This window comes from Bos grunniens, chromosome 15 (genome assembly GCF_055505025.1).
Source record: "Bos grunniens cultivar Pamir isolate PY7600 chromosome 15, Bosgru_T2T1.0, whole genome shotgun sequence".
Lineage (NCBI taxonomy): Eukaryota > Metazoa > Chordata > Mammalia > Artiodactyla > Bovidae > Bos > Bos grunniens.
The window spans coordinates 80,283,294-80,308,253 of record NC_141179.1 but is presented as its reverse complement, the minus strand read 5'-3'; the positions used below and the strand labels follow the sequence as shown (position 1 = coordinate 80,308,253).

The 24,960-nt window shown below is 41.4% G+C and overlaps 2 protein-coding genes and 1 long non-coding RNA gene across 5 annotated transcripts; all 3 read left to right on the top strand.

The window, feature by feature from the left end:
- Positions 1 to 1,047: 1,047 nt before the first annotated feature.
- LOC147358700 (olfactory receptor 8J2-like) lies at positions 1,048 to 1,995 on the top strand. Its single transcript, XM_086342115.1, has one exon. The coding sequence runs from the start codon at positions 1,048 to 1,050 to the stop codon at positions 1,993 to 1,995; it is 948 nt and encodes a 315-aa protein (XP_086198241.1).
- A 13,536-nt stretch (positions 1,996 to 15,531) lies between these two features.
- On the top strand, positions 15,532 to 16,523 carry LOC147358699 (olfactory receptor 8K3-like). Its single transcript, XM_086342114.1, has one exon. The coding sequence runs from the start codon at positions 15,532 to 15,534 to the stop codon at positions 16,480 to 16,482; it is 951 nt and encodes a 316-aa protein (XP_086198240.1). The 3' UTR covers positions 16,483 to 16,523.
- A 58-nt stretch (positions 16,524 to 16,581) lies between these two features.
- On the top strand, positions 16,582 to 24,612 carry LOC147358698 (uncharacterized). 3 transcript variants are annotated; one of them, XR_015141703.1, is made up of 3 exons: positions 16,582 to 17,033; positions 23,469 to 23,919; positions 24,235 to 24,612. It is a non-coding gene; the product is annotated as an uncharacterized LOC147358698 (long non-coding RNA). The 3 variants fall into 3 exon arrangements; XR_015141704.1 differs by adding an exon at positions 21,479 to 21,652 and having other exon boundaries at positions 23,469 to 24,612; XR_015141702.1 differs by adding an exon at positions 21,451 to 21,652 and having other exon boundaries at positions 23,469 to 24,612.
- The last annotated feature ends 348 nt before the right edge of the window (positions 24,613 to 24,960 follow it).

The following is a 24,960-nucleotide window of genomic DNA, read 5'->3' as shown; positions in this document are numbered from 1 at the left end:
ATCCATGGGATTTTCCAGGCAAGGATACTGGAGTAGATTGCCATTTCCTTCTCCAGAGGGAATTGAACATGGGTCTCCTGCAGTGCAGGCAGACTCTTTACTGTTTGAGAGACCAGGGAAGTGTATACTACATACTAAGTAATGTTAAGCTTTCTACTCATTAATCTGTATAAATAAACGAATCGAATTTTTTTTAAAAATAAAAATGGACTTTAAACCATTTAAGGAAAAGGGGTATATGTTGGAAAGGAAAAAAAAAAAAGGCTGTCAGAATAAAACAATAAGGAAGAGTGAGCAATTAGAAGTCAGAATCATAAGAAAGGACTGGTTTGTTTTATTTGGCAGAAGAAAGGAAATGACATAAAGGAAAGAAGATTCAGAGGAATTTCTCTCTGATGCTAAGGAACAATATTGAAATATAAGACTGCCTGTGGGCAGCTGAAGCAGAAATGGTAATGATTATTAAAGATAAAACTGCATTACTGAAAGTGTTCCCCATAGAAAAATGGAAATTCCCAGAAATGATGGCAAAGCCTGGTCTGAGGTGATGACCTGTAGCCGCTAAGGTAAAATAACTTGATATTTCTCTAGCTCATCAACATCTTATAGGTACCTTTTGTTAATCACTGGAAATACCTACACAGAGGCAAGTGTATGTGTATTAAGTATGTATTAATTAAGTATTCATTAAATATGTGTAATATGATTAATATATTAATATTAATATGAATACATGTAATGACATAATACAATAACGTGCATTTATTCAATATAAACCATATCCTGCAGTGAATAATACGTTCATATTTTGGTCAAATAGTTATAAGATCCTGAAATGGGTCTCTGCAGAGTTAGTATACCTGAATTTTGTGAAAAGATAGAGAGGAAAACAAGGAAGATCTGAGACTTTTGACTGTTTTTGAACAGAAGTAAACTGATTTTAAATGAAACCTTTAACAATCTGACATCTAACAGGAAAAAACATGATTTTATCCTCTGTTATTCTCTTTCCATTTTCCCCATTAAAAGAGGAAATCAGCAAAATATATGGCTCCAGGGAATCACACTCATGTGACTGAATTCATTCTAATGGGAGTCTCAGATCATCCAGAACTCCAGATTCCCTTTTTTTGTGTATTCCTGATCATCTATGGACTGACCCTGGCAGGGAACCTGGGAATTGTCATCCTCACCAGCGTGGACTCTCAGCTTCAAACCCCCATGTACTTTTTCCTCAAGCACTTGGCTATCATCAATTTGGGCAATTCTTCTGTCATTGCCCCCAAAATGTTGGTTAACTTCTTGGTTACAAAGAAAACCATATCTTATTATGGATGTGCAATTCAACTAGGTGGATTCTTAGTTTTTATTGTGGCTGAGATTTTCGTGCTGGCTGCCATGGCCTATGACCGCTATGTGGCTATTTGCAGCCCCCTGCTCTACCGGGTGGTGGTTTCTCCACAGATCTGCCTTCTCCTGGCGGCCCTTATTTACATCTACAGTCTGACCACAGCACTGACGGTCTCTTCCTGTGTGTTTTCCATGTCATACTGTTCGTCCAATGCGATCAACCATTTTTACTGTGATAATGTCCCTTTGTTAGCATTGTCCTGTTCTGATACCTACATTCCAGAAACAGCAGTGTTTACCTTTTCAGGGACCAATTTGTTTTTCTCTATGATTATTGTTCTAACATCATACTTCAACATCATCCTTGCCATTTTGAGGATACGTTCTTCAGAAGGGCGACAAAAAGCGTTTTCCACCTGTGCTTCTCACATGATGGCTGTCACTGTGTTCTATGGGACTCTTCTCTTCATGTATTTGCAGCCAAGGACCAACCACTCATTAGATACTGATAAGATGGCCTCGGTCTTCTATACCCTGGTGATTCCAATGCTGAACCCCTTCATTTACAGCCTAAGGAACAAGGACGTGAAGGATGCACTGAAGAGATTCCTGGATAACCCATGTCAGTCATTCAAATCAGTGTAAATTTAAAACTGCAACTATCTCCAGTTAAAGGTTTTATTTGTTTCTGAAAATTTTGCTAAGTGATTAAGCAATAAATAAAATTCCACTAATTTTAAGGAAAAATCTTAATCCTTTTAATCTCATCTTTAAGTACTAAATTTTCCATACAAAATGTATTAAGTGACTGAAAAAATATATTAATATAAATAATACAAAATTATTTAAAAATAAATACTTTAAAAATACAATATAAGTATATACAAGGTTTTCAGAATTTCTAAATATGGAAGATAAAAATGAATGACTGTAGGAATTTTTTTTGAATGTTTACTATGACTTAGATTATCTTCTTTATCACAAATATCTTTTCTTCAACTACTAAAAGTTTCATTATTTTTTGTAGTATTTATCCATCAGCTTTTCAACCAATTATTAATTTGCATTTAAAATAAATTTGAAAAAAATGTTTGTACAGGAAAATTAATGTTGAATACAGAATGCTTAGATATACATGAAAATAGGACATTTGGCAAAACTGACTAAAAATACATAGGAAACTTTATTCTATTTTTTCATCCTTTATGTTTCATACATAAAGCAAAATATCAATGTTCATTCAAATATGAAGTATATAATTTTTTTCCTAACATAGACTCATATTAAAAAGTTTTTGTTATAAAATCATAACAGCAAATACTTCTTTTAGTGAGAGTCAAGTTCATGAGTTAATTTTCAACTTTACTCACAAATAAGTAGATTATTTGAAGACAGAAAAGTTGTATATAATGTATATATCTGGTCATCAGGGACAAAGCCAGTAATAACTTGGTACCATTATCCTTTAGAATTTTATATTTTATTATTTATAATTATATAAAAGTCCATAGGGAATGTTTGTTTTCTTTTATTACAGTTTTATTTAACTTCATCAACCTAGGTACTTGCAATCAGAGAAGTTTACTTTATAGCAGAAAACAATTCTCTCTGAGTCTGGTTAGGTCAACAGAAATAGAGCAACAGGACTAAACTCACACTTGTATTTCTACCAATTATCTGCAACCCATTTAATTAACTTAAGTTAGGAATTTAAGTTAAGGAAATCAGTCCTGAGTATTCATTGGAAGAACTGATGCTGAAGCTGAAGCTCCAATACTTTGGCCACCTAATGCAGAGCTGACTCATTGAAAAGGGATGTTGGGAAAGATTGAAGGCAGGAAGAGAAGGGGACAGCAGAGGATGAGATGGTTGGATGACATCACTGATTCAATGGACATGAGTTTGAGCAAGGTCCAGGAGCTGGTGACAGACAGGCCTGGCGTGCTACAGTGCATGGGGTAACAGGGTGTTGGACATGACTGAGCAACTGAACTGAAATGAAGTTAAGAATTAAAACTGCAGTGTTTCCTACTTCTTAATTTGGTTGACATATATGTATTTTCTAAAATAATTATGTTGTCACTTGTATTAGCTTCCGAACAGTGCTATAACAAATCATCACCAATTTGGAAGCTTGAAACAATGTGAACTTCTTGTCCCACAATTTTGGAGATCAGAAGTTCACAATGAGTCATCCAGACTTAAAATCAAGGTATCAGAAGATTGTATTCCTTTCAGGACCCAAATAGGGTTCAATCTGTCTCCTTGCCTCTCCCAGCTCCTGCAGGTTCCATATACCTTGCCTGGCGTTCACCTTCCATCCAACAAAGCCATCATTCTAACCTCTGCTTTCACTGACACATCTCCTCTGTTTCCTACTTTTGCATCTTTCTCTCCCTGTGACTACTTTTGACTCACTCACATGAGGCCCTTTACTTAATCACATTGGCAAATCTCTTTTTTGCTTTAACATTTCCATTGGAGGATAATTGCTTTACAATACTGTGTTGGTTCCTGCCATATGTTACAGAATCGACCACAGGTAAACATATGGCCCCTCACTCCTGAACCTTCCTTCCATCTCCCAAGGTTTGAGAATACCTTTGGAAGTTAGGAAAGACTTGAAACAGCAACCAGAAGGACCTCTCATCCTGTAGCTGCAATAGAGACAGTAAGTATAAAAACTTGAGCCCAGCTCTGTAATATAAGGATGCCCTAGGCCAAAAGCACTGCAAGTGTGTTAATCTTGGAGGTGGAGGTCATAAATAAATCCTTTCAAGATCATGAAAATAAGAAAAGCCATTCAAATGTCCCAAATTCAGAATAGCAAATGCCATTTTACAAATTTAAATCCAAAAACCTACTAAAAGGCCCTGCCATTTTCTCAGTAATGTCTTTTGTTTTGAAGGACTGTGATCAGGTATCTCCATTATTTTATATATGTCTCAAAACACTCAGGTTTAAAAGATGTTTCTAGTTCAATAACCAAAAAGATAATAGAAACTGGTCCCACTTATGTTTTTTCTTTTCTTTTCTTTTTAATTTAAAAGCAAACTTGAGTTTTAAGGTTTTCAGTGAAGATTTGCTTGTCTCTTGGTCAGAAGAGGTTATTAATAATTGAAAAAAGAATACTTTATGAGCTATTATGGGTAAGTTTAGTCTGAGCAGCTATTGTTCCCACCCTGGAAGTCCACAAACATTGACTCCATTTGTCTACATTGTCATACCTGCATCTCTACTTTCCAAAGGGCTGTTTCCACAAGCCACTTCTATGGAAATGAAAAAGTCCATTCAAAGATATCATTCAAAATATAAGTACGCTGAACTGAAGATTGGATATATAGGTAGAAGTGGTCAAAATGAAAACAAAAACGATTTGATGATCAGTCAATTTCTGCTACAGGATGTATGTGGCAGATTTTGTGTCACTTCAATGATTATTTCTTCAGCATTATTCAAAATTGTCAGTCTTATCACTATCACGGACATTTGAATATTAAAACTATTTTAAAATATGTGTTATCTGTATCAGTTGGAATGGATAATGCTTAGTATATCATTCTATTCCAAATCATTTGGATGATTATTTAAAAAAAATAATGTATTAAGAAAGCAATTTTGGCTCTAAGAATTTGAATCTGGTTTAATTATTTTTTACAGTCCCTTATCATGTGAACAAATTGTACATATTCATATGTTGGATGCTCAAAGTACAAAATTTTGTGTAGTGATGATATAATGTATATTGATAAATCTTGGCATAGATTCATATTAATTTAAATAAATTAATTTTGCTTGTATTTCTCTTATCAGGGACTCACTCCAGGAAATATTGAGTTGGTCAAAAAGTTTCCTCAGTTTTTAAGTGCAAATGCAATAAATATTTTTAATTTTGTCCAAGAACATCATTGAACAATGTATTCACCATTTCATTCTACTACCTTCTGCCACTTTTTAGGTAGCTTCATATTTCCATCTTCCCAACAACTTTTGTCTTTTTTTTTGAGCAAAGACCTGTTCCAGGTGCCTTTTATAGTCTTTCAGGGAATTGAAAATGTTTTCCATTATGAGAATCTTATAAAGGGCAGAATAAATGGAAACCTGAAGGTACAATATCTGGTGAATACAGTGGTTGAATCAGAATTTCCCAGCCAAGCTGTAACAGTTTTTGCCTGGTCATCAAAGAAATATGGGGCTTTACGTTATCCTGATGGAAGATTAAATGTTTTCTGTAACTAATTCTGGATGGTTCTTATCGGGTGTTGCTTTTAGATAATATAATTGAGAGCAGTACTTGTTGGAATTAATCATCTAGTTTTCCAGAAAGAACTCATAATAGAGGACTCCCTGCTAATCCCACCATATACACAACATCTTTGAATGAAGAACAGCCTTTGGTATGGTTGATGGTGGTTCATTTCACTTGCACTGTGATTTCTTCCATTCCTCAATAGTGTACAGTATACATTTTTCATCACCCACCACAAATTTTTTTTAAAAAACAAAATGTTTTTATTATGTTTAAGTAGAGAATAGCTTGTGGAAATATGATCATGAAGGTTTTTTTCACTTAACTTATGTGGAACCCAAACATCAAAGTGATTAATATAACCGGGCTGGTGCAAAAGATGTTCAGTGCTTGATCTGGATATTTTGAGTATGTCAGCTATCTCCCACGTGGTATAATGTTGATTGTTCTCAATGTCTCGAGTTGATCACTATCAACTTCAACTGGTCCACCCAATGGTGGAGCATTGTCCAGCAAGAAATCTCTAGCACAAAACTTGGCAAATCATTTTTGACACATTTGATCAGTCATAGCACCTTCTCCATACACTGCACAAATCTTTTTTGGGGGTTTCAGTTGTGCTTTTATCTTTCTTGAAATAATAAAGCATAATATGCTAAAACATTGCTTTTTGCTTTCATCTTCAATATTAAAATGGCTACACAAACATTCACCAGTTTTGATAATTTTTAAATGCATGTTGATATGACAGCTGTTTTGATACAATCTATCAAATGAAATTAAAGATAAATAAATGCTATTAGAGTCATTTTATGGGAAAAAAGCAAACAAACTTTTTGACTAACACAATATATCACAGAAAAGTTCATTCATGGATCTGTGGGGACCACACACATAAAGTCATTAACTGTGGTGACACAGATAAAATTCCAGAGTTGGTAACTAGCTGAATCCCAGTACTATGGAAGCAAACATTTCAAATTAAAGGAGACCCAGATTATAGTAATTTTACAAAACAGAATAGAGAGAAATAATGGTGTTTGTACTAAAACGGTCCCTGGAGAAGGAAATGGCAACCCACTCCAGTACTATTGCCTGGAAAATCCCATGGATGGAGGAGTCTGGTAGACTACAGTCCATGCGGTCGCAAAGAATTGGACATGACTGAGTGACTTTACTCACTCACTCACTCATTCACTAAAACGAGGCTTCTCTGGTGGCTCAGATGGTAAAGAATCTGCCTGCAATGCAGGAGACCCGGGTTCGGTCCCTGGGTTATGAAAATCTCCTGGAGAAGGGAATGGATGCCCACTCTAGTAATCTTGCCTAGAAAATTCCACAGACAGAGGAGCCTGGTGGGCTACAGTCTGTGAAGTTGCAAAGAGTTGGACACGACTGAGCAACTAACACACACTCACACCACCCCCTCCACACACACACAAACAGTAAAATGAATGTGCTTCAAAAATGTAGAGTTGAATGAGACTCTTTAAGCATCAAAGCAAGTTAAACGTTAACACGCTGCTGCTGCTGCTGCTAAGTCGCTTCAGTTATGTCCGACTCTGTGCGACCCCATAGATGGCAGCCCACCAGGCTCCCCCATCCCTGGGACTCTCCAGGAAAGAACACTGGAGTGGAGTGCCATTTCCTTCTCCAGTTTATGAAAGTGAAAAGTCAAAGTGAAGTCAATCAGTCAGGTCCGACTCTTCGCGACCCCATGGACTGCAGCCCACAAGTCCATGCAATTTTCCAGGCAGGAGTACTGTAGTGGGGTGCCATTGCCTTCTCTGAATGATAACATGAGTGCACATTAAAATGTATACTATATTTACATTATATGGCTGTATTTCTTTTTAAGAGCATACAGCAGCTCTCATAGAGAAGGTGCCTGTATGAGGAAGAACTGGGGTGGGGATGGAAATGAGGATTGAAGAGGATTATAAGATATAGAATTAGGCTGTGAGTAACTCAATTTAGTCCCCTGAGAATGAAAAATGAGTTACATACATATTCATAATTTGTATTTCTTCTGAGTCTTTAGAACCAAAGAAGAGGTGGCAAGAATACACAGAAGAACTGTACAAAAAAGATCTTCATAGCCAAGATAATCATGGTGGTATGATCACTCACCTAGAGCCAGACATCCTGGAATGTGAAGTCAAGTGGGCCTTAGAAAGCATCACTACGAACAAAGCTAGTGGAAGTGATGGAATTCCGGTTGAGCTATTCCAAATCCTGAAAGATGATGCTGTGAAAGTGCTGCACTCAATATGCCAGCAAATTTGGAAAACTCAGCAGTGGCCACAGGACTGGAAAAGGTCAGTTTTCATTCTAATCCAAAAGAAAGGCAATGCCAAAGATGCTCAAACTACTGCACAATTGCACTCATCTCACATGCTAGTAAAGTAATGCTTAAAGTTCTCCAAGCCAGGCTTCAGTAATACATGAACCATGAACTTCCAGATGTTCAAGCTGGTTTTAGAAAAGGCAGAGGAACCAGAGATCAAATTGCCAACATACACTGGATCATGGAAAAAACAAGAGAGTTCCAGAAAAACATCTATTTCTGCTTTATTGACTATGCCAAAACCTTTGACTGTGTGGATCACAATAAATTGTGGAAAATTCTGAAAGAGATGGGGATACCAGACCACTTGACCTGCCTCTTGAGAAACCTATATGCAGGTCAGGAAGCAACAGTTAGAACTGGACATGGAACAACAGACTGGTTCCAAATAAGAAAAGGAGTACGTCAAGGCTGTATATTGTCACCCAGCTTATTTAACTTATATGCAGAGTACATCATGAGAAATGCTGGGCTGGAAGAAGCACAAGCTGGAATCAAGATTGCCGGGAGAAATATCAATAACCGCAGATATGCAGATGACACCACCCTTATGGCAGAAAGTGAAGAGGAGCTAAATAGCCTCTTGATGAAAGTGAAAGAGGAGAGTGAAAAAGTTGGCTTAAAGCTCAACATTCAGAAAACTAAGATCATGGCATCTGGTCCCAACACTTCATGGGAAATAGATGGGGAAATAGTGTCAGGCTTTATTTTTTGGGGCTCCAAAATCACTGCAGATGGTGACTGCAGCCATGAAATTAAAAGACACTCCTTGGAAGAAAAGTTATGACCAACCTAGATAGCATATTGAAAAGCAGAGACATTACTTTGCCAACAAAGATCCATCTAGTCAAGGCTATGGTTTTTCCAGTGGTCACGTATGGATGTGAGAGTTGGACTATGAAGAAAGCTGAGCGCCGAAGAATTGATGCTTTTGAAGTGTGATGTTGGAGAAGACTCTTGAGAGTCCCGTGGACTGCAAGGAGATCCAACCAGTCCATTCTAAAGCAGATCAGCCCTCGGTGTTCTTTGGAAGGAATGATCCTAAAGCTGAAACTCCAGTATTTTGGCCACTTCACGTGAAGAGTTGACTCATGGGAAAAGACTCTGATGCTGGGAGGGATTGGAGGCAGGAGGAAAAGGGGACGACAAAGGTTGGATGGCATCACCGACTCTATTGATGTGAGTTTGAGTGAACTCTGGGAGATGGTGATGGACAGGGAGGCCTGGCGTGCTATGATTCATGGGGTCACAGAGTCGAACATGACTGAGCGAGTGAACTGAACTGAACTGAGGACATGTTTAAAGAGTTTTGTCTTTATCCTCAGACATAAAACTTGAGCAGAAGCCGTGGTGGAAAATACTGAATATTGAAGTAATTTATGGGTGATCAAAGGATTTATCCAACAAATGATACACTGAAATCCAGATATTTGAGTGAGTGCAATAAAATTAATAATAAAAAGGATTTGAATTGCATCTAAAAGAGTGTTTTCTCAATAGGGAAATCAAAAATAATTAACCAAGACTATAGTGGCTTCATTTCATGTTCTTAGATGCTTTGGGAATAATCAAGAAATTGCACTCAGATTTCTAGGGGACTGTCTCAAAGGGGAGGAACATTCATAAATTCTTCTGACTTCAGTCAGACTACTAACCACACGGCAGAACAAGAAGGCATTCCTTGTTTTTGGTGAGTGTATGGCTGATTACCAGATTAGCTCCAGTGACAATTCTTGATTTCTGTCTTCAGTTTAAAATTATGGATTAATTTAGTCACTGATGCCAGTTGCAATACATTAGTCCATGAATATTAATACTCTCTTGCCATAACCGATTTATGGAGAAATGATATATTTTACTACTCTGTTATTGTATTCTTTGCAAAGAGTAAACAACCTTTTCTTCTATTTGTTATTAACTCTATACTGGGATTCTAAAACCATAAACATTCTGAAGGGAGTGTAGGTATTTGTTGAAACCTCCACGTAAAATGCTGTTAATGCAAAGATACTGATTGCAGGCCAGAGTTTTTGATACTAAAGGACCGTCTATGCCTCAGGTGGTAACAGTTTCTGACAGAACTTTCAGTTATACAATAACACGATATTATTATCATTATCATGGCTCCATAGAGTTTTATTTGTGCTATACATATATTTGTTGTCTCTTTCTGTTAGTATCATATAAGAGATGGTGTTGGTCCGAGTGTAAATTTCAAAAGAAGGCTCTGAGGTAAGGAGCTGGACTTTTAATGTTTACTTGGTAGAGGATTTTAGGAAGCAAAAATGAGGGATAAGTGTTATGGTCTTCTTGACAGAAGGGGACAGGAGTCGATGAAAAGAAGGCGAAGAAAAGAAGGACGCAGGGGACCCAAGTCTCTAGTGGAACAAGGGTGCTTTAATCACGGCGGCGTGAGTTTATATACTGCTATACAAGGAAGCTTTAGGCAGAAAAATAAAGTTGAGCAAAAACACCGAAACCAAATGCATAACCACAGTAACTAGGGGAATAACAATCGTCTCAGGGCCAGACAACAACCCATGTATTGGAAATAGGAACATGACTAAGTAGTTTTACAGAAAAGTAAAAGGTTACTGAAAGGAATCCACGTATGTGTTCCGTCTCGTGGCCTCAGTCCTGAGAGATGCGTGCAGCTCTGCTCATTCCTGTTTTCCAGGAAATGATAAGGAACAGAAGGCCCTTGAGAAACAGAAAACAACATATAGGATTCCTTAAAATTAAACTTTCCTTGACAGATAAGGAACGTGAGACTCCCCTGATTAGGGAGACAGCTAACAAAGTATGCAATAAAGAAAAATTACTGCTGCATGCAACTAAATTTCAATTACTTAAGATAGTTTAGCTTCCTGCATAAAAGAGGGCTAGAAAAGCTTGAGTTTTTATCCATTGAGTCCTGTCACTTATTAGTTTAATATTTCTCTTAACACATTAGATCTCAGGCCCTTACAAACTGCTGTGGGTGGGGTCCAAGCAAGATCCTTTTGCCCTCAGGAAATGAAGTCAAACACTAGAGATGGAAAGCAACCAGCAAGTCAGAAAACAATCTATCTTGGCTTGTAGGTCAAGTCAGAAAGAAAAAGACAGTGTCAGTCAAGCAATCATGTCTGACCTTTGCGACCCCATGGATTATAACTCACCGGGCTCCTCTCTCCATGGAATTCTCCAGGTATGAATACTGGAGTGCACTGCCATTCCCTTCTCCAGGGCATCTCCCCATCCAGGATCGACCCAGGGTCTCCCGCATTGCAGGCAGATTCTTTACGGTCTGAGCCAACAGAGAAGCCCAGGTCAATTCAGAGGTGACCTCAAACACAAAGCATGGAAGACAGCTGTGTCTGCTACAGTGATATTTGCAGTAGTAAGTTGATGGAAAAGGCAAAATAATACGGAATAAACTTTTAAAAACATTTTCTGAGAAGCTGCCATTGGTTCTTCTTTTACTCCTTCTCTGGGTCATTCTTCATTAATATTATGCTGAGGAATCACATCGACATCTTTAGAATTTGCCTTCAAAGTCACAGTTCCTTCACTGGCCCCCAACACACCCATAGGCAGAAGGACCTTGGGATCCCAAAAAGGCCAACCTCTTCTGCCCTTTGTCTCTAGAGGCATTCAGGAAAAACCAGCTCCTATACAGAGATGAAGCTGTTAATTTATTCTTTCCTGTTTGCAGGTATTCTCTCCTCACACAGATGTCAGTAAATTCTGTTAACATGAGTGTGTGGGCTACACTGACTAGGCCCTTTCAAACCCATGCAACAGGAAGGAGACTTTTGCTCTTCTCTGGTTTCCAAAATAGACTTTTTGACTCTGGGTACTATGTCCTCCACACCAAAATGATTGGATGTCTTTGACCCTATCACCTTTGTATCAAATTTAATTTTGTATAGATAATGAGGCTGAAGGCTTGGAAGCATTACACATATAGTGGAGCAAAACTGAGTCTAAAATCAATACCAATAAGAGTCAAGAAATATCAATCCTTGGAAGCTTTCTTAATCTAGTGCATGCATTATAGTTTCAGTGTTTGTGAATTTGCCACACCTTAAACACTTCATAATCTAGCCTAGGGTATTGCCTTTTCACTCTCATTAATCTAAATGCCTTAAGAGCAGCTTTCTTCTTGATCTCTTGTGTTTTGTGTTACAAACTGCACACATCAGAATTGAATGCTGCTGCTGCTGCTAAGTCACTTCAGTCGTGTCTGACTCTGTGCGACCCCATAGACGGCAGCCCACCAGGCTCCCCCGTCCCTGGGATTCTCCAGGCAAGAACACTGGAGTGGGTTGCCATTTCTTTCTCCAATGTATGAAAGTGAAAAGTGAAAGTGAAGTCTCTCTGTCATGCCCGACTGTTAGCGACCCCATGGACTGCAGCCTACCCGGCTCCTCCGTCCATGGCATTTTCCAGGCAAGAGTACTGGAGTGGGTTGTCATTGCCTTCTCCTCAGAATTGAATAGGAGGAAATATTTTTTGAAGGATGGGAAGGAGAGGGCAGAAGGCCTCCCTACATCTCTCCACAGCTCCCAGATATATAGCACAAGTAAAACAAAAACTGTGTTAGTCAGCTCATAGAATTTCTGCATGTTTGAGAATCTAGCATCATGGGATATCATTATAACGAAGTGGTGCAGTTTTAAATAATCTTCATGGATTATAAAAAGCCACATAATAGCAGTCTAGCAATCTGCACAGAATCCCACATTTGGTGAGGATAATACTGGGCATCTTAAGTTAGAAAATTTTGGTGTTTGCTAAGGAGGATTTGCCAAGAGCACTATTTATCAAATTCCAAAATGTAATTGGGAAAGATTTAGACTGATTTTATGCCCTTCACTAATGCTACATAATTGCAGAGTTAGTGCTCCCTGATTGAGAAAATATAGTGTATTTTACAAAATAAGGAAAGGGAAGATAAGGACTTTTGGCCTTATTAGCTGTATTGAATGAGAAAGTATTGTTGTCCTTTTATACTTTTAAATTAATGTGTGTAAATATTTCTGCCAACGTTAACTCACTTAAAGACTGCTGACCCTGACCTACTTTAAGACCCATTCAAGATTCTTCTTTTTTTATCCTTCTTAGTTTTTTGTCTGCGCTTTGAAAGAGAATATTCTCAATCTGACCAACCCATGTATCTCAGTTGAGACTGTTTGCAAAGTTTTAGAATACATAGCTAAGACTGGGTGGTTGAGTTTGCATAAGATAATAATTAATGGGTTTTATGTACATTCATTCCCCAAGTCCTGGTGAAACTCTGAAGTTTGTGCTTCTATCAGAGAAAAGTCAGTCTTATTGCTCAATTTTCCTGCCTTTTTTTTTTTTTTTTTTTTTTTTACAGTTGGTGCTTTGATGCTTGGGTAGGGCTGATGTGGGGAGAATCAGATGAAAGTATATAATGATAATAATAAGATGAGAGCTTGTTGTTACATAGAGAAGTGAATATTCCTCTGATTATACCCGAGGAGCCCTCTAACCACAAATAAACCATCCTGCTCTTTAATCCATCCCATGAAGACCCAGATACATAAGGTTGAGTGTCAGTTTCACAGTCAGGAAGCCAAACTCTTCCAAGCCATACATATGCCCATGAATTGAAAGCCTGTCTTGTTCTCAATACCATAGGACTTTATCTCAAACTGCTTTAATAAGGTAATTAAAAAAAAAAAATCAACTCAGTTGAGTTTCAGAACTCCAAGGATTTGTAAAGTACAAGATAATTTGGATGAAAAGGTTTGCCACAATACACAAGCTTCTGTGAAAAATTCTTTTCCTTGAGTATAACTCTTGTAGCTAAAGGCCCTAGATTTTGCCCTCTTTCTTGTTTGGTTCCTGCTAATGAATGTTTGTTTTTTACCTTTTTTGTAAATAATTTGTTAATATTGTGAATAGATTTTTAGAAAGAATGAATTGTATGAAGCAGATTTAATCTTCCAAATCAAGCAAATTTATATTCTGATTTTCTTGAAATTTATATTTGCTTAGTGACATCCAGAAGTTCTAGCTTTTAACTTGCTGTTGCTCAATCCCTAAGTCACGTTCTAGTCTTTGCAACCCCAAGGACTGTAGCAGGGCTCCTCTGTCCTTCACTGTCTCCCATAGTTTGCTCAGATTCACCTACATTGAGTAGGTGATGCCATCTAACCATCTTATCTTTTGCTCCCCCTTCTCTTTTGGCCTTCAATCCTTCCCAGCATCAGGGTCTTTCCTGATGAGTTGGCTCTTTGCATCAGGTGGCCAAAATATTGGAGCTTCAGTTTCAGCACCATGAGTTTAAAATTTTTCTTTTAATATCAAGTTCTTGACCAGTCTGTGACTGATTTTTATATGGATGAGCTAAAGATTCAGTTTCACCATTTTCTATGGAGATAATTCAATTTAGTACAATTTTTTGCAAAATGGATATTGGGATGAAAATAATGTTTGACTATATAGAGTTACACCGCTGCTGCTGCTATGTCACATCAGTCGTGTCTGACTCTGTGCGACCCCACAGACGGCAGCCCACCAGATTCCGCCATCCCTGGGATTCTCCAGGCAAGAACACTGGAGTGGGTTGCCATTTCCTTATCCAGTGCATGAAAGTGAAAAGTGAAAGTGAAGTCGCTCAGTTGTATCTGACTCTTTGCGACCCCATGGACTGCAGCCTACCAGGCTCTTCTGTCCATGGGATTCTCCAGGTGAAAGTACTGGAGTAGGGTGCCATAAAGAGAAGTAAATCAAAGTCTATTAAATAAGTTAGTAATAGTTTTCTTCAGAGACTGGGACTGAAGTTCCAAGGGAAAGAAAGTAAGTACTGTTACTTTGTATTATGATTGTTTCTAAAATTTGATACTTTTTTTAAAACCAATTATATGTATTTCAACTGAAAAATGATGACCCAGAGGGATGGTATGGGGAGGGAGGAGGGAGGGGGGTTCAGAATAGGGAACACATGTACACCCGTGGCAGATTCAAGTTGATGTATGGCAAAATCAATACAATATTGTAAAGCAATTAATCTCCAATTAAAATAAATAAATTTACATTTAAAAAAAATCAGGTTTCCCACTGTGGCCAAATGTTTAAAATGATAGTTTGTTAACAGAGCCATAAAGGAACTGTGTGTATTTTGTAATGAGAATCATTGACACAAAAAGTAAAATGGCTATTTTATATGTTACGTTATGATGGTGGTGGTGGTGGTTTAGTTGTGTTTGACTCTTTGCAACTACATAGACTATAGTCTGCCAGGCTCCTCTGTCCATGGGATTTCCTAGGCAAGGAGAGTGGAGTGGGTTGCTATTTCCTTCTCCAGGGGATCTTCTAGGATCAAACCACCTCTCTTGCATTGCAGGCAGATTCTGTATCACTGATCCACCAGCAAAGTCCATCTTACCTTATAATGGTTTCTAAATTTGGTTCCAGGTTCAGTGATGGAGGTGAGTCTTGTTTTAAATCACTCCATCAAAAATAATTAGATTCGTCTTACACATAACGGCTTTGCATACTAAACTTTTATCAGATGGTATCTTCTGAACCCCAACATCTATTCTTATGGCTCTTCCCACAGTTATTTCCCTTGATGGCCTGGATGGACAAACAAAATCAAACAGTGCCTGGTGAATTCATCCTCATGAGAATCACAGACCGGCCTGAGCTGCAGGCTCCCTTCTTTGTGCTGTTCCTCACCATCTATGCAGTGTCGGCAGTGGGAAACTTGGGCATGGTTGTTCTCACCAAGGTGGACTCCAAGCTACAGACACCCATGTACTTCTTTCTCAGAAACCTGGCTTTCATTGATCTTGGCTATTCCACATCTGTGGGACCCAAAATGCTGGTAGCTTTTGTAACTGACCAAAACACAATCTCCTATCATTGGTGTGCTATGCAGCTGACTTTCTTCATCTTGTTCATCATCAGCGAACTTTTCATCCTGTCGGCAATGGCCTATGACCGTTACGTGGCCATCTGCAACCCTCTGCTCTACACAGTAGTTATGTCACCGAGAGTATGCTGGCTGCTGGTCGCAGTCCCCTATGTTTACAGTGCCTCCGTTTCTCTAGTAACTACCATCCAGATATTTATTTCATCCTTCTGTGGCTATAACATCATCAGTCATTTCTACTGTGACAGTCTCCCCTTGCTAACTTTGCTGTGCTCAAGCACGTGGGAAATCGAGCTGTTCATACTGATCTGTTCCGTGTTTAATTTGGTTCCATCTTTTCTGATAGTGCTTGTATCTTACATACTGATCCTTAAGGCCATCCTAAAAATGAACACTGCACAGGGCAGGCAGAAGGCTTTCTCCACCTGTGGGTCTCATCTGACAGTGGTGGCTGTACTATATGCCACTCTAGCCTTTATGTATATGCAGCCCAAGTCCAGCCACTCTTTTGATACTGACAAAATGGCCTCTGTATTTTTCACTTTGGTCATACCCATGCTGAACCCTATGATCTACAGCTTGAGGAACAAAGAAGTAAAAGGTGCTCTGCATAGAATGTGGAAAAACCTCTGCAAAATTCCTATATAAAAGTAAATATAGGACTCTCTCTCCCACATGCGATCTCTCTCTCTCTCTCTCCCCCCCCCCTCCCTCCCGTGCGTGCGCACTCTCTCTCTCTCTCTTTCTCTCTCTTTCTCCCTCCCCAAGCACTCCTCCACTCTCTTCTCTTCGAGTCTTGGATTCTCCTGCTATCTTATAAATAAAATAGAGCTGTAATACTGATTTGCCTAAGAGCTGTAGCACAGTTTGTCCAAGACCCAAGAGCTGTGACAGGCTGAGGGCTTTAATGTCCGTCGCTCCAAATCTTTGTTGTGACGAGACAAAGAACCGAGGAACATACACTCGCGTGACATCTATGGTGCCATGACTTGGGTTTAACCTGGCTGAAACAATCTCTAAGTGGAAGAGGCCAAGCACAACAGGAGCCCAACTCAGCGAAGCTCCCGTGCTAGAAGCAGAAAGCGAAGAAACCCAGTGCAGGGGAAGGCCCATCGTGCTGGAAACTGGGACAGCGAAAAACGAACTCAGCAGAAAGCTCATGCGGCCCAGTCTCAGATTCCAGAAGACCTCCGGTTAAGGTAAGAGATCCTCGCTCCTATGGCTGGAGGACCTTTACAATCTCTCGTTTCTTGTTTCCTCAAACCTCCCACTAAGAGGCGGGTGGCAGGGGCACAATTGAGGGACTCTGGAGAGGCTACTCCTCAGCATGTCCCAAAGGCGCTATCTGCTGAGCCCCAATAGCTGTTACACAAGTCGGTGGGGGCTCTTCTGTCCTTTCTCTTCTCTGTGCCAAAGATTAGACCAATTAAACTGTGAGCACCGGTCAGATATTTAGCGAATTTTTCGGCGAGCTATGAAGGGGATTCTTTGGCATGTTTTTCCCACTGCTTTTTTCTCCTGTCCTTCAGCTCTCTCCCGGGACTCAAGCCCGACCAAAACTAATGAAACTCAGGCTCTGATGTCTCATTGCAAAAATTCATTGAGAGACAAGGCGATAAGAGGTAGATTTGTTAGGATCCAGAGAGAAGCCACCCTTCAGGGTGTGAACCATTGCCGAGGGCAAGGGCTGCAGCCATGGAATTAGGCCTGGCTAGGTTTTGTGAGGGATGGAATTCATATGCTAATGAGTGAGAGGAACATCCCAACCATTGGGGAACCACCCACTTCTCCCTCTTCTGACCTTGTGCCTTGGAGCTGTCCTGCCACCTCTGGGTGTGTCTGTTGGCTTATAGACTGGGGATTAAGGTTTACTTGAATTTGACTTGTCATCTTGGACCCAATTGATTTTAATTGGTTTACATTATACCCTTGTGCTCTGCCCCCTTCCCTCCTGTTTCATGCTCTTTTCCTGAGCCCCATCCAGACCCACTTCTACAATCTTCTGGAGAGACAACCAGAAAATAGCTGGCCTTGGGAGGGAAATACTCTATAATATCCAACCCCTAATCCTACCCAATACTGGTCACACTGGAGATCTTGGGGACGCCCAAACTCCAGTCTGAGGGGTCCCAGGAGGTCATCACGCCTTGACCTGTCTAGGGATCGGTCTTCAAAAGGTTGTCACGCCTCAACCTGTTCGGGGATCCTCTAGTCCCAGGGGTCCCAGAAGGTCGTCACGCCTCGACCTGCCCAGGGACCCAATCCTCAGGAGGCCATCACTCCTCGACCTGCCCAGGGATTCGATCTCTAGGAGGCTGTCATGCCTCAGCCTGCCTGGGGATCTGCACCCTGACCCAGGGACGCCTGGTTCTCAGGTTGCAACAGTTCTGGGTAGGATGAACTTACATCATATCTATTCCCGCCCACAGTGGGCAAAACAAACCTCTTAATTCTACCCAGCATTGGTAACACTGGAGATCTTGGGGACACCCAAACTCCAGTCCGGGGGGGTCCCAGGAGGTCATCACACCTTGACCTGCCTAGGGATCGGTCTTCGAAAGGTTGTCACGCCTCAACCTGTTTGGGGATCCTCTAGTCCCAGGGGTCCCAGGAGGTTGTCACGCCTCAACCTGCCCAGGGCCCCAATCCTCGGGAGGCCATCACGCCTCGACCTGCCCGGGGATTCGATCTCTAGGAGGCTGTCACGCCTCAGCCTGCCTGGGGATCTGCACCCTGACCCGGGGACGCCTGGCTCTCATGTTGCAACAGTTCTGGGTAAGATGAACTTATCTATTCCCGTCCATGGTGGGCAAACTAGCAATGAGTTACAAATCTCTTAATTCTACCCAGCACTGGTCACACTGGAGATCTTGGGGACGCCCAAACTCCAGTCTGGGGGGTCCCAGGAGGTCATCATGCCTTGACCTGCCTAGGGATCGGTCTTCAAAAGATTGTCACGCCTCAACCTGTTCGGGGATCCTCTAGTCCCAGGGGTCCCAGGAGGTCGTCACGCCTCGACCTGCCCAGGGACCCAATCCTCGGGAGGCCTTCACACCTCGACCTGCTTGGGGATTTGATCTCTAGGAGGCTGTCACGCCTCATCCTGCCTGGGGATGTGCACCCTGACCTGGGGACACCTGGCTCTCAGGTTGCAACTGTTCTGGGTGGGATAAGCTTCAGAAAGACTCACCCCTAAGGAAGTCTACCTATGGAAACAGAAAGAAGCCTATTACTTGTGGGACTGTGCCCGGGTCTCAGCAATAACTTGGGAGCCCAATGAGAACCCCATTGCCTTTCTGGAGAGGCTAAAAAAGGCACTCCAAAAGTTTACCAACCTGGACTTAAGACTCTTATGAGGGACGGGTGATTTTAAAGGACAAATTCCTGTCCCAATGTGCATCAGATATCAGAATTAAGTTATAGCAGCTACAACAGCAGGATCCTGCTGCCTCTTTAGATGAGATGGTCCAGACAGCCACCAATACCTTTTATAACAGAGAACAGGAGAAGGAGGCCAAGGCCCAGGAGAAGGAGAGAAAGAAAGAGACAAGGCGTGCCTAGATGCTGGCTGCCCTCCAGAGAAACCCTATGGCAAACCCCGAGTCCTTGAAGGACAAGGCACAAGACATATGCCTGATCTGTAGACAGGCGGGGCATTAGGCCAAAGAGTGTCCAAACCATGACAAGTCTCCTAGAATGGCTTGCCACAAATGCCATCAACTGGGACATTGGGCGGCACTCTGCCCTCGGGACCCAAGAGCCTCAAGGTCAAGTGCCAAGCCTACCCTCACGATGGTTCAAGAGGATTGAAGCAGCCTGCTCCAGCCAGCCCACCTGTCACAGATAACCATCACGGGGCTGGAGCCAAGGGTGCAACTGGATGTGGCAAGTAGGTCCGAGAATTTCTTGGTTGACACAGGGGCTACCTACTCTGTCTTGATCTACTCCGGAGCCTTCTCCTCCCAAACCTGTACCATTTTGGGTGCTACAGGAAAAGCAACTACTAAAAGATTCACCCGAGCACTTCTTTGTTGCTGGGATGGACAAACATTTTCCCACCAGTTTCTGGTGGTCCCTGAGTGTCCTACTCCCTTATTGGGAAGAGATATACTCACTAAACTGGGGACCACCCTTGTGATGGGAAGTTTTTCAGCCCCTAGAGCTCTACAGCTCCTGGTTACTACTGAAGAACCCATTACACCTTCAATAGAGAGGGACAAAAACTATGGGAAGACAAAATTAACCCCCAGGTGTGGGACCATTGGATTCTTGGGCAAGCCCACCAAGCTGAACCGGTCATCATTGTCCTCTGAGATCCCACTCGGTTTCCTAACTGGAAACAATATCCTCTCAAAAGAGGCTCAGGAGGGACTACAGCCTTTAATAAATAAATTCCTTGCTTGTGGGCTACTGGTCCCTACCACTTCGCCATGTAACACCCCAATCCTCTCAGTAAAGAAAAAAGACAGAACCTAGTGAATGGTTCAAGATCTCCAGAATATAAATGAAGCTGTAGTCCCCCTCCATCCCACAGTACCCAATCCCTATGTAATCTTGGGAGAAATCCCACCCAGTGCCAAATGGTTTACAGTCTTGGATCTCAAAGATGCATTTTTTTGCATACCACTGGCTAAAGAATCCCAATACCTTTTTGCCTTTGAGTGGGAGGCCCCAGGAGAAAAACACCAACAGATGACTTGGACAGTATTACCTCAGGGGTTCAGAGATAGCCCCCACCTGTTTGGACAGGCCCTTAGCTGGGATCTCCTAGATCTGGACCTGGGACCTAATGGGAAAATATTACAATACATAGATGACCTACTAATCTGCTCTCCAGATGATAAAAGTGCCCAACAACATGCAATTCAGGTTCTAAACTTCTTGGCAGAAAGGGGATATAATGTCTCCTGTGCTAAGGCACAGATGGTCGAGACAAAGGTCACTTACCTGGGAGTTCAGATTACACACGGGTCCAGGAGGCTGTCCTCTGATCGGGTACAAGAAATTCTCCAGTTGCCCTCCCCCACAACTCGAAAACAATTGCAAGCTTTCCTGGGGCTAACTGGTTATTGTAGAATCTGGATACTCAGTTATGGTCTAATTGCCCAGACCTTATATGAAAGCTTAAAGGGATGAGATGATTCAATCCCACTGATGTGGGGAACTCCTCAAAAGGAGGCAGAAGCTACACTAAAATAGGCCTTAATTCAGGCAGCTGCCTTGAGGTTGCCAAACCCAGAAAAAGCATTCCAACTTTATGTCCATGAAAGAGAGGGAATAGCCTTGGGAGTGTTAACTCAAAGGTTGGGATCTGAGCCCCAGCCTGTAGCTTACTTATCCAAGAGGCTCGATCCAACTTCCCTAGGTTGGCCCCCTCGCCTTCGAAATCTTGCAGCTATTGCAATCATGATAGAAGATGCTTTAAAACTCTCCTTTGGGGGCAAACTAACTATTTTTACCAGCCACCAAGTAAAACAACTCCTAAATGGGAGAGGCCATTTATGGATGTCTAATCAAAGAATCCTCAGATATCAAGTAATGCTGATGGAAAATCCAGGCCTCACTATATCCCCTTGTGAGGTTCTTAACCCAGCCACCCTCCTCCCTACCCCCGAGGGCTCTCTCCCCTTTCACTCTTGTCTAGAAACCTTGGACCACTGGACAAAACCCCGAGAGGGATTGTCAGAAGATCCTCTGACCAATCCGGAGGAAATCTGGTACACTGATGGAAGCAGCTTTGTCTTGGATGGAAAAAGAAGAGCCGGGTATGCAGTAGTCTCCAATTTTGAGACCATAGAGGCTAAGCCTCTGCCAATAGGTACTTCAGCCCAATTAGCTGAGCTCATAGCCCTGACTCAAGCTTTAGAGCTGGGAAAAGGAAAAAGAATAGCCATTTACACTGAATCCAAATATGCCTTTCTGGTGCTACATGCACATGCGGCTGTTTGGAAAGAAAGGGGCCACTTGACCACCCGAGGGTCCCCAATCAAATATGGTGATCAGATTCTTTGACTCTTGGAGGCAGTCCATCTGCCCACTGAGGTTTCAGTCTCCCACTGTAAAGGACACCAAAAAGGGAACACGGAAGTGGCACGAGGGAACCAAGAGCTGATCAGGCAGCTAGGAGAGCAGCATTACAGAACCATGACCTAATAGGGATTGCCACCTTAGTTCCACAGACTAATTTGCCAGAAACTCCTTCATATACTGAAGGTGAGACTCTTAAAGCTAAGAGCGAGGGCTTTCAAGAAGATCATATGGGGTGGTTCCAAAAGGAGGGACTCTTTTTTCTGCCTGGAAACCTCCAGTGGAAGTTGATTAACTCCCTACATGCCACTACTCATTTAGGAGAAAAGGCCCTCCAAAGATTACTAGAAAGGTCCTTCAGAGGAACAGGCCTCCAAACAACTATAAGACAGGTGGTCTCCTCTTGTCCCATTTGCCAATTAAACAACCCTCAAGGAGCTCAAAGACCCCAGCTGGCCCAGCCCATCCAACGATGTGGGGCCTACCCAGGAGAGGACTGGCAGATGGACTTCACCCAGATGCCAGTTTCTCAAGGTATAATACCTATTAGTCATGATAGATACATTCACAGGATGGATTGAAGTCTTTCCCACCCAGACTGAGAAGGCTGAGGAGGTGGTAAAAAAACTGCTCCATGAAATCATTCCAAGATTTGGTCTGCCCAGGTCATTACAAAATGACAATGGGACATCATTTACTTCTAACGTCACCCAAGGAGTCTTGAAAGCATTGGGCATTACTTACTATCTCCATTGTGCCTGGAGGCCTCAATCTTCAGGAAAAGTAGAAAGAGCCAATCAATTATTAAAATCAGCAATAAAAAAGATAACCCAGGAGACCTCCCTGGGATGGAAGGAGGCTTTACCAATAGCTCTCCTCCACACCCACATTGCCCCTAAGGAACAGGTTGGTCTTAGTCCTTATGAGATGCTATATGGGAGACCTTTTGTTTATGTCAATGACCTCTTCCTAGATCCAGAGGTTCAGACCCTCCAGTCTTATACCATGGCCATTGGACAATTCCAACAGGATATATGCTTGTGGGGTATGAACCAGGACCCAAAATATTATCTAAAGAGTCACCACTATATGCTCCAGGAACTCAAGTCCTAATTAAAGTCTGGAAAGATGGGTCCCCAAAGGCTCAACTCCAGCCCACATGGAAGGGCCCCTACTCTGTAATACTTTCTACCCCCACAGCAGTCAAGGTACCAGGACATGACTCCTGGATTCACTACTCACGAGTCAAGCCATGGAAGAAAACAAAAGAGGACACTCAATACACCTGTGAGCCCCTGGGAGATCTCAGATACCTATTCAGAACTACCAATGAGTGTCATTCTAATGAACACCCCCAAAATCTGGTTTCTGGGGATAAGATTTCTCAGGATAACTCTAAGGAGACAACACAGCTTGACAGAGACTGTACTCCAAAACAGACAGGAGATAGATCTTCTGATCCCTGAACAAGGCGGGACTTGAGCTATCCTGGCGATGTGCATTTAAAATTGACCAATGTCCCTACTAGTCCTTGTTATGCTATATTGATGATGCTTGTGATTATTCCAAGTACTGTCAATTGTCTAACCTGTTTTGTCTCTGCCTAGGTCAACCAGCTACAACATGCAGTGCCAGTTCAACAAAGATATAAAACTACAGCTGACCACGGAAAATATCACACACCCTTGGACACCTCTATAAGGACTCTGAGGCTTGAGACTAGCAAGAGGGGGAGGCCCAATACCCCTCGCCACCCCAGTTCAGCAGGAAGTAGCCAGAAAGACCTCGATGCCCCTATTCCCGAAGAATTGGGCCTCCCATCTCTTGAGGGGGGAATGTTAGGTAGGTAGAATAGGGAAAAGTAGTCCAAAATGGCAGTGGCTAAAAGACAAGGAAGGTCTGAGGGCCAGAGTGAAGACTTCAGGCACGACAAACAGAACAAACAGCACTCCTGGCTAAGCCCAATTTGCATAGGGCAGGCCCTGGTGGAGGAAAAAAACATATAAAAGGAGGAGCCAAAGCGCTTTCTCTTGGACTCTCTCTCCCGCGTGCGCACGTGTGCGTGCGCGCGCTCTCTCTCTCTCTCTCTCCCTCCCTCCCTCCCTCCCGTGTGTGCTCTCTCTCTCTTTCTCGCTCTCTCTCTTTCTCCCTCCCCACACACTCCTCCACTCTCTTCTCTTCCAGTCTTGGATTCTCCTGCTGTCTTATAAATAAAATAGAGCTGTAACACTGAAAAAAAAAAAGTAAATATAAAAGGCATGCATGATAAATTAGATTATGGACAACTGTTTATTTTCTGTTACAAATTACTCAAAAGCAGTAATGTGTGAAAATCATGCAAACTAGAAATGGTTTTTCTTGCGTCAACTATAGATGTTCAAGTTGTGATCATTCTTCTGGTGTCAACTTTGGTTTAACCTCAAGTTTCAGTGCAAGAGACTCAAGTCCAGATCATTGTTCTCACTTTGCCAAGTGTTTATGTTTCAACTGAAGGGAAGCCTTTTTTTGTTTTTGTTTTTTTTTACATCCATCATTAAATATTTTTTAAAGACATTCTTGTGTATTTTAATAAAATGTTTGTGTGTGTGTGTGTGTGTATTACATAACATTTAAATACTAGTGCCTATCATACTGGCTAAGTAGAAGATGGCAGTTAGTGTTCTTTTGCTGGCGAGTACAGCAATGAGCAATACATCAAAAATATTTGTCTTAATGAAACATTAGCCATAACCCCCTTTATAGCTGCCATCTCAAATTTCTGTCAAATTATGAAACAAACATTTTTAAGCTTGGGGAAACAAAAATAAAATGGCAGTTATTCTCAAATGGATATGTGTTAATTAAAAGTCCAAAAAAATAAATTTCAAGCTAAAATATTAGAAATAAGAAGTGAATTTTACCAGGTTGATGGCTATAATGTCAGCATACAAAAATAGTTATCATTTTGTAGACTATTTTTGTAGAGTAGCCTGCTTCATTTTATTCTTCGAAGCCAAATTTGCCTGTTACTCCAGGTTCTTTTGACTTACTGTTTTTGCATTTAATCCCCAATGATGAGTAAAACCTCTTTTTTTTTTTTTTCTTTTGGTGTTAGAATCG

What these genes read in the sequence shown, in the direction of transcription:
- LOC147358700 (XM_086342115.1), top strand. Translation starts at nt 1,048, where the DNA reads ATGGCTCCAGGGAATCACACTCATGTGACTGAATTCATTCTAATGGGA.
- LOC147358699 (XM_086342114.1), top strand. Translation starts at nt 15,532, where the DNA reads ATGGCCTGGATGGACAAACAAAATCAAACAGTGCCTGGTGAATTCATC.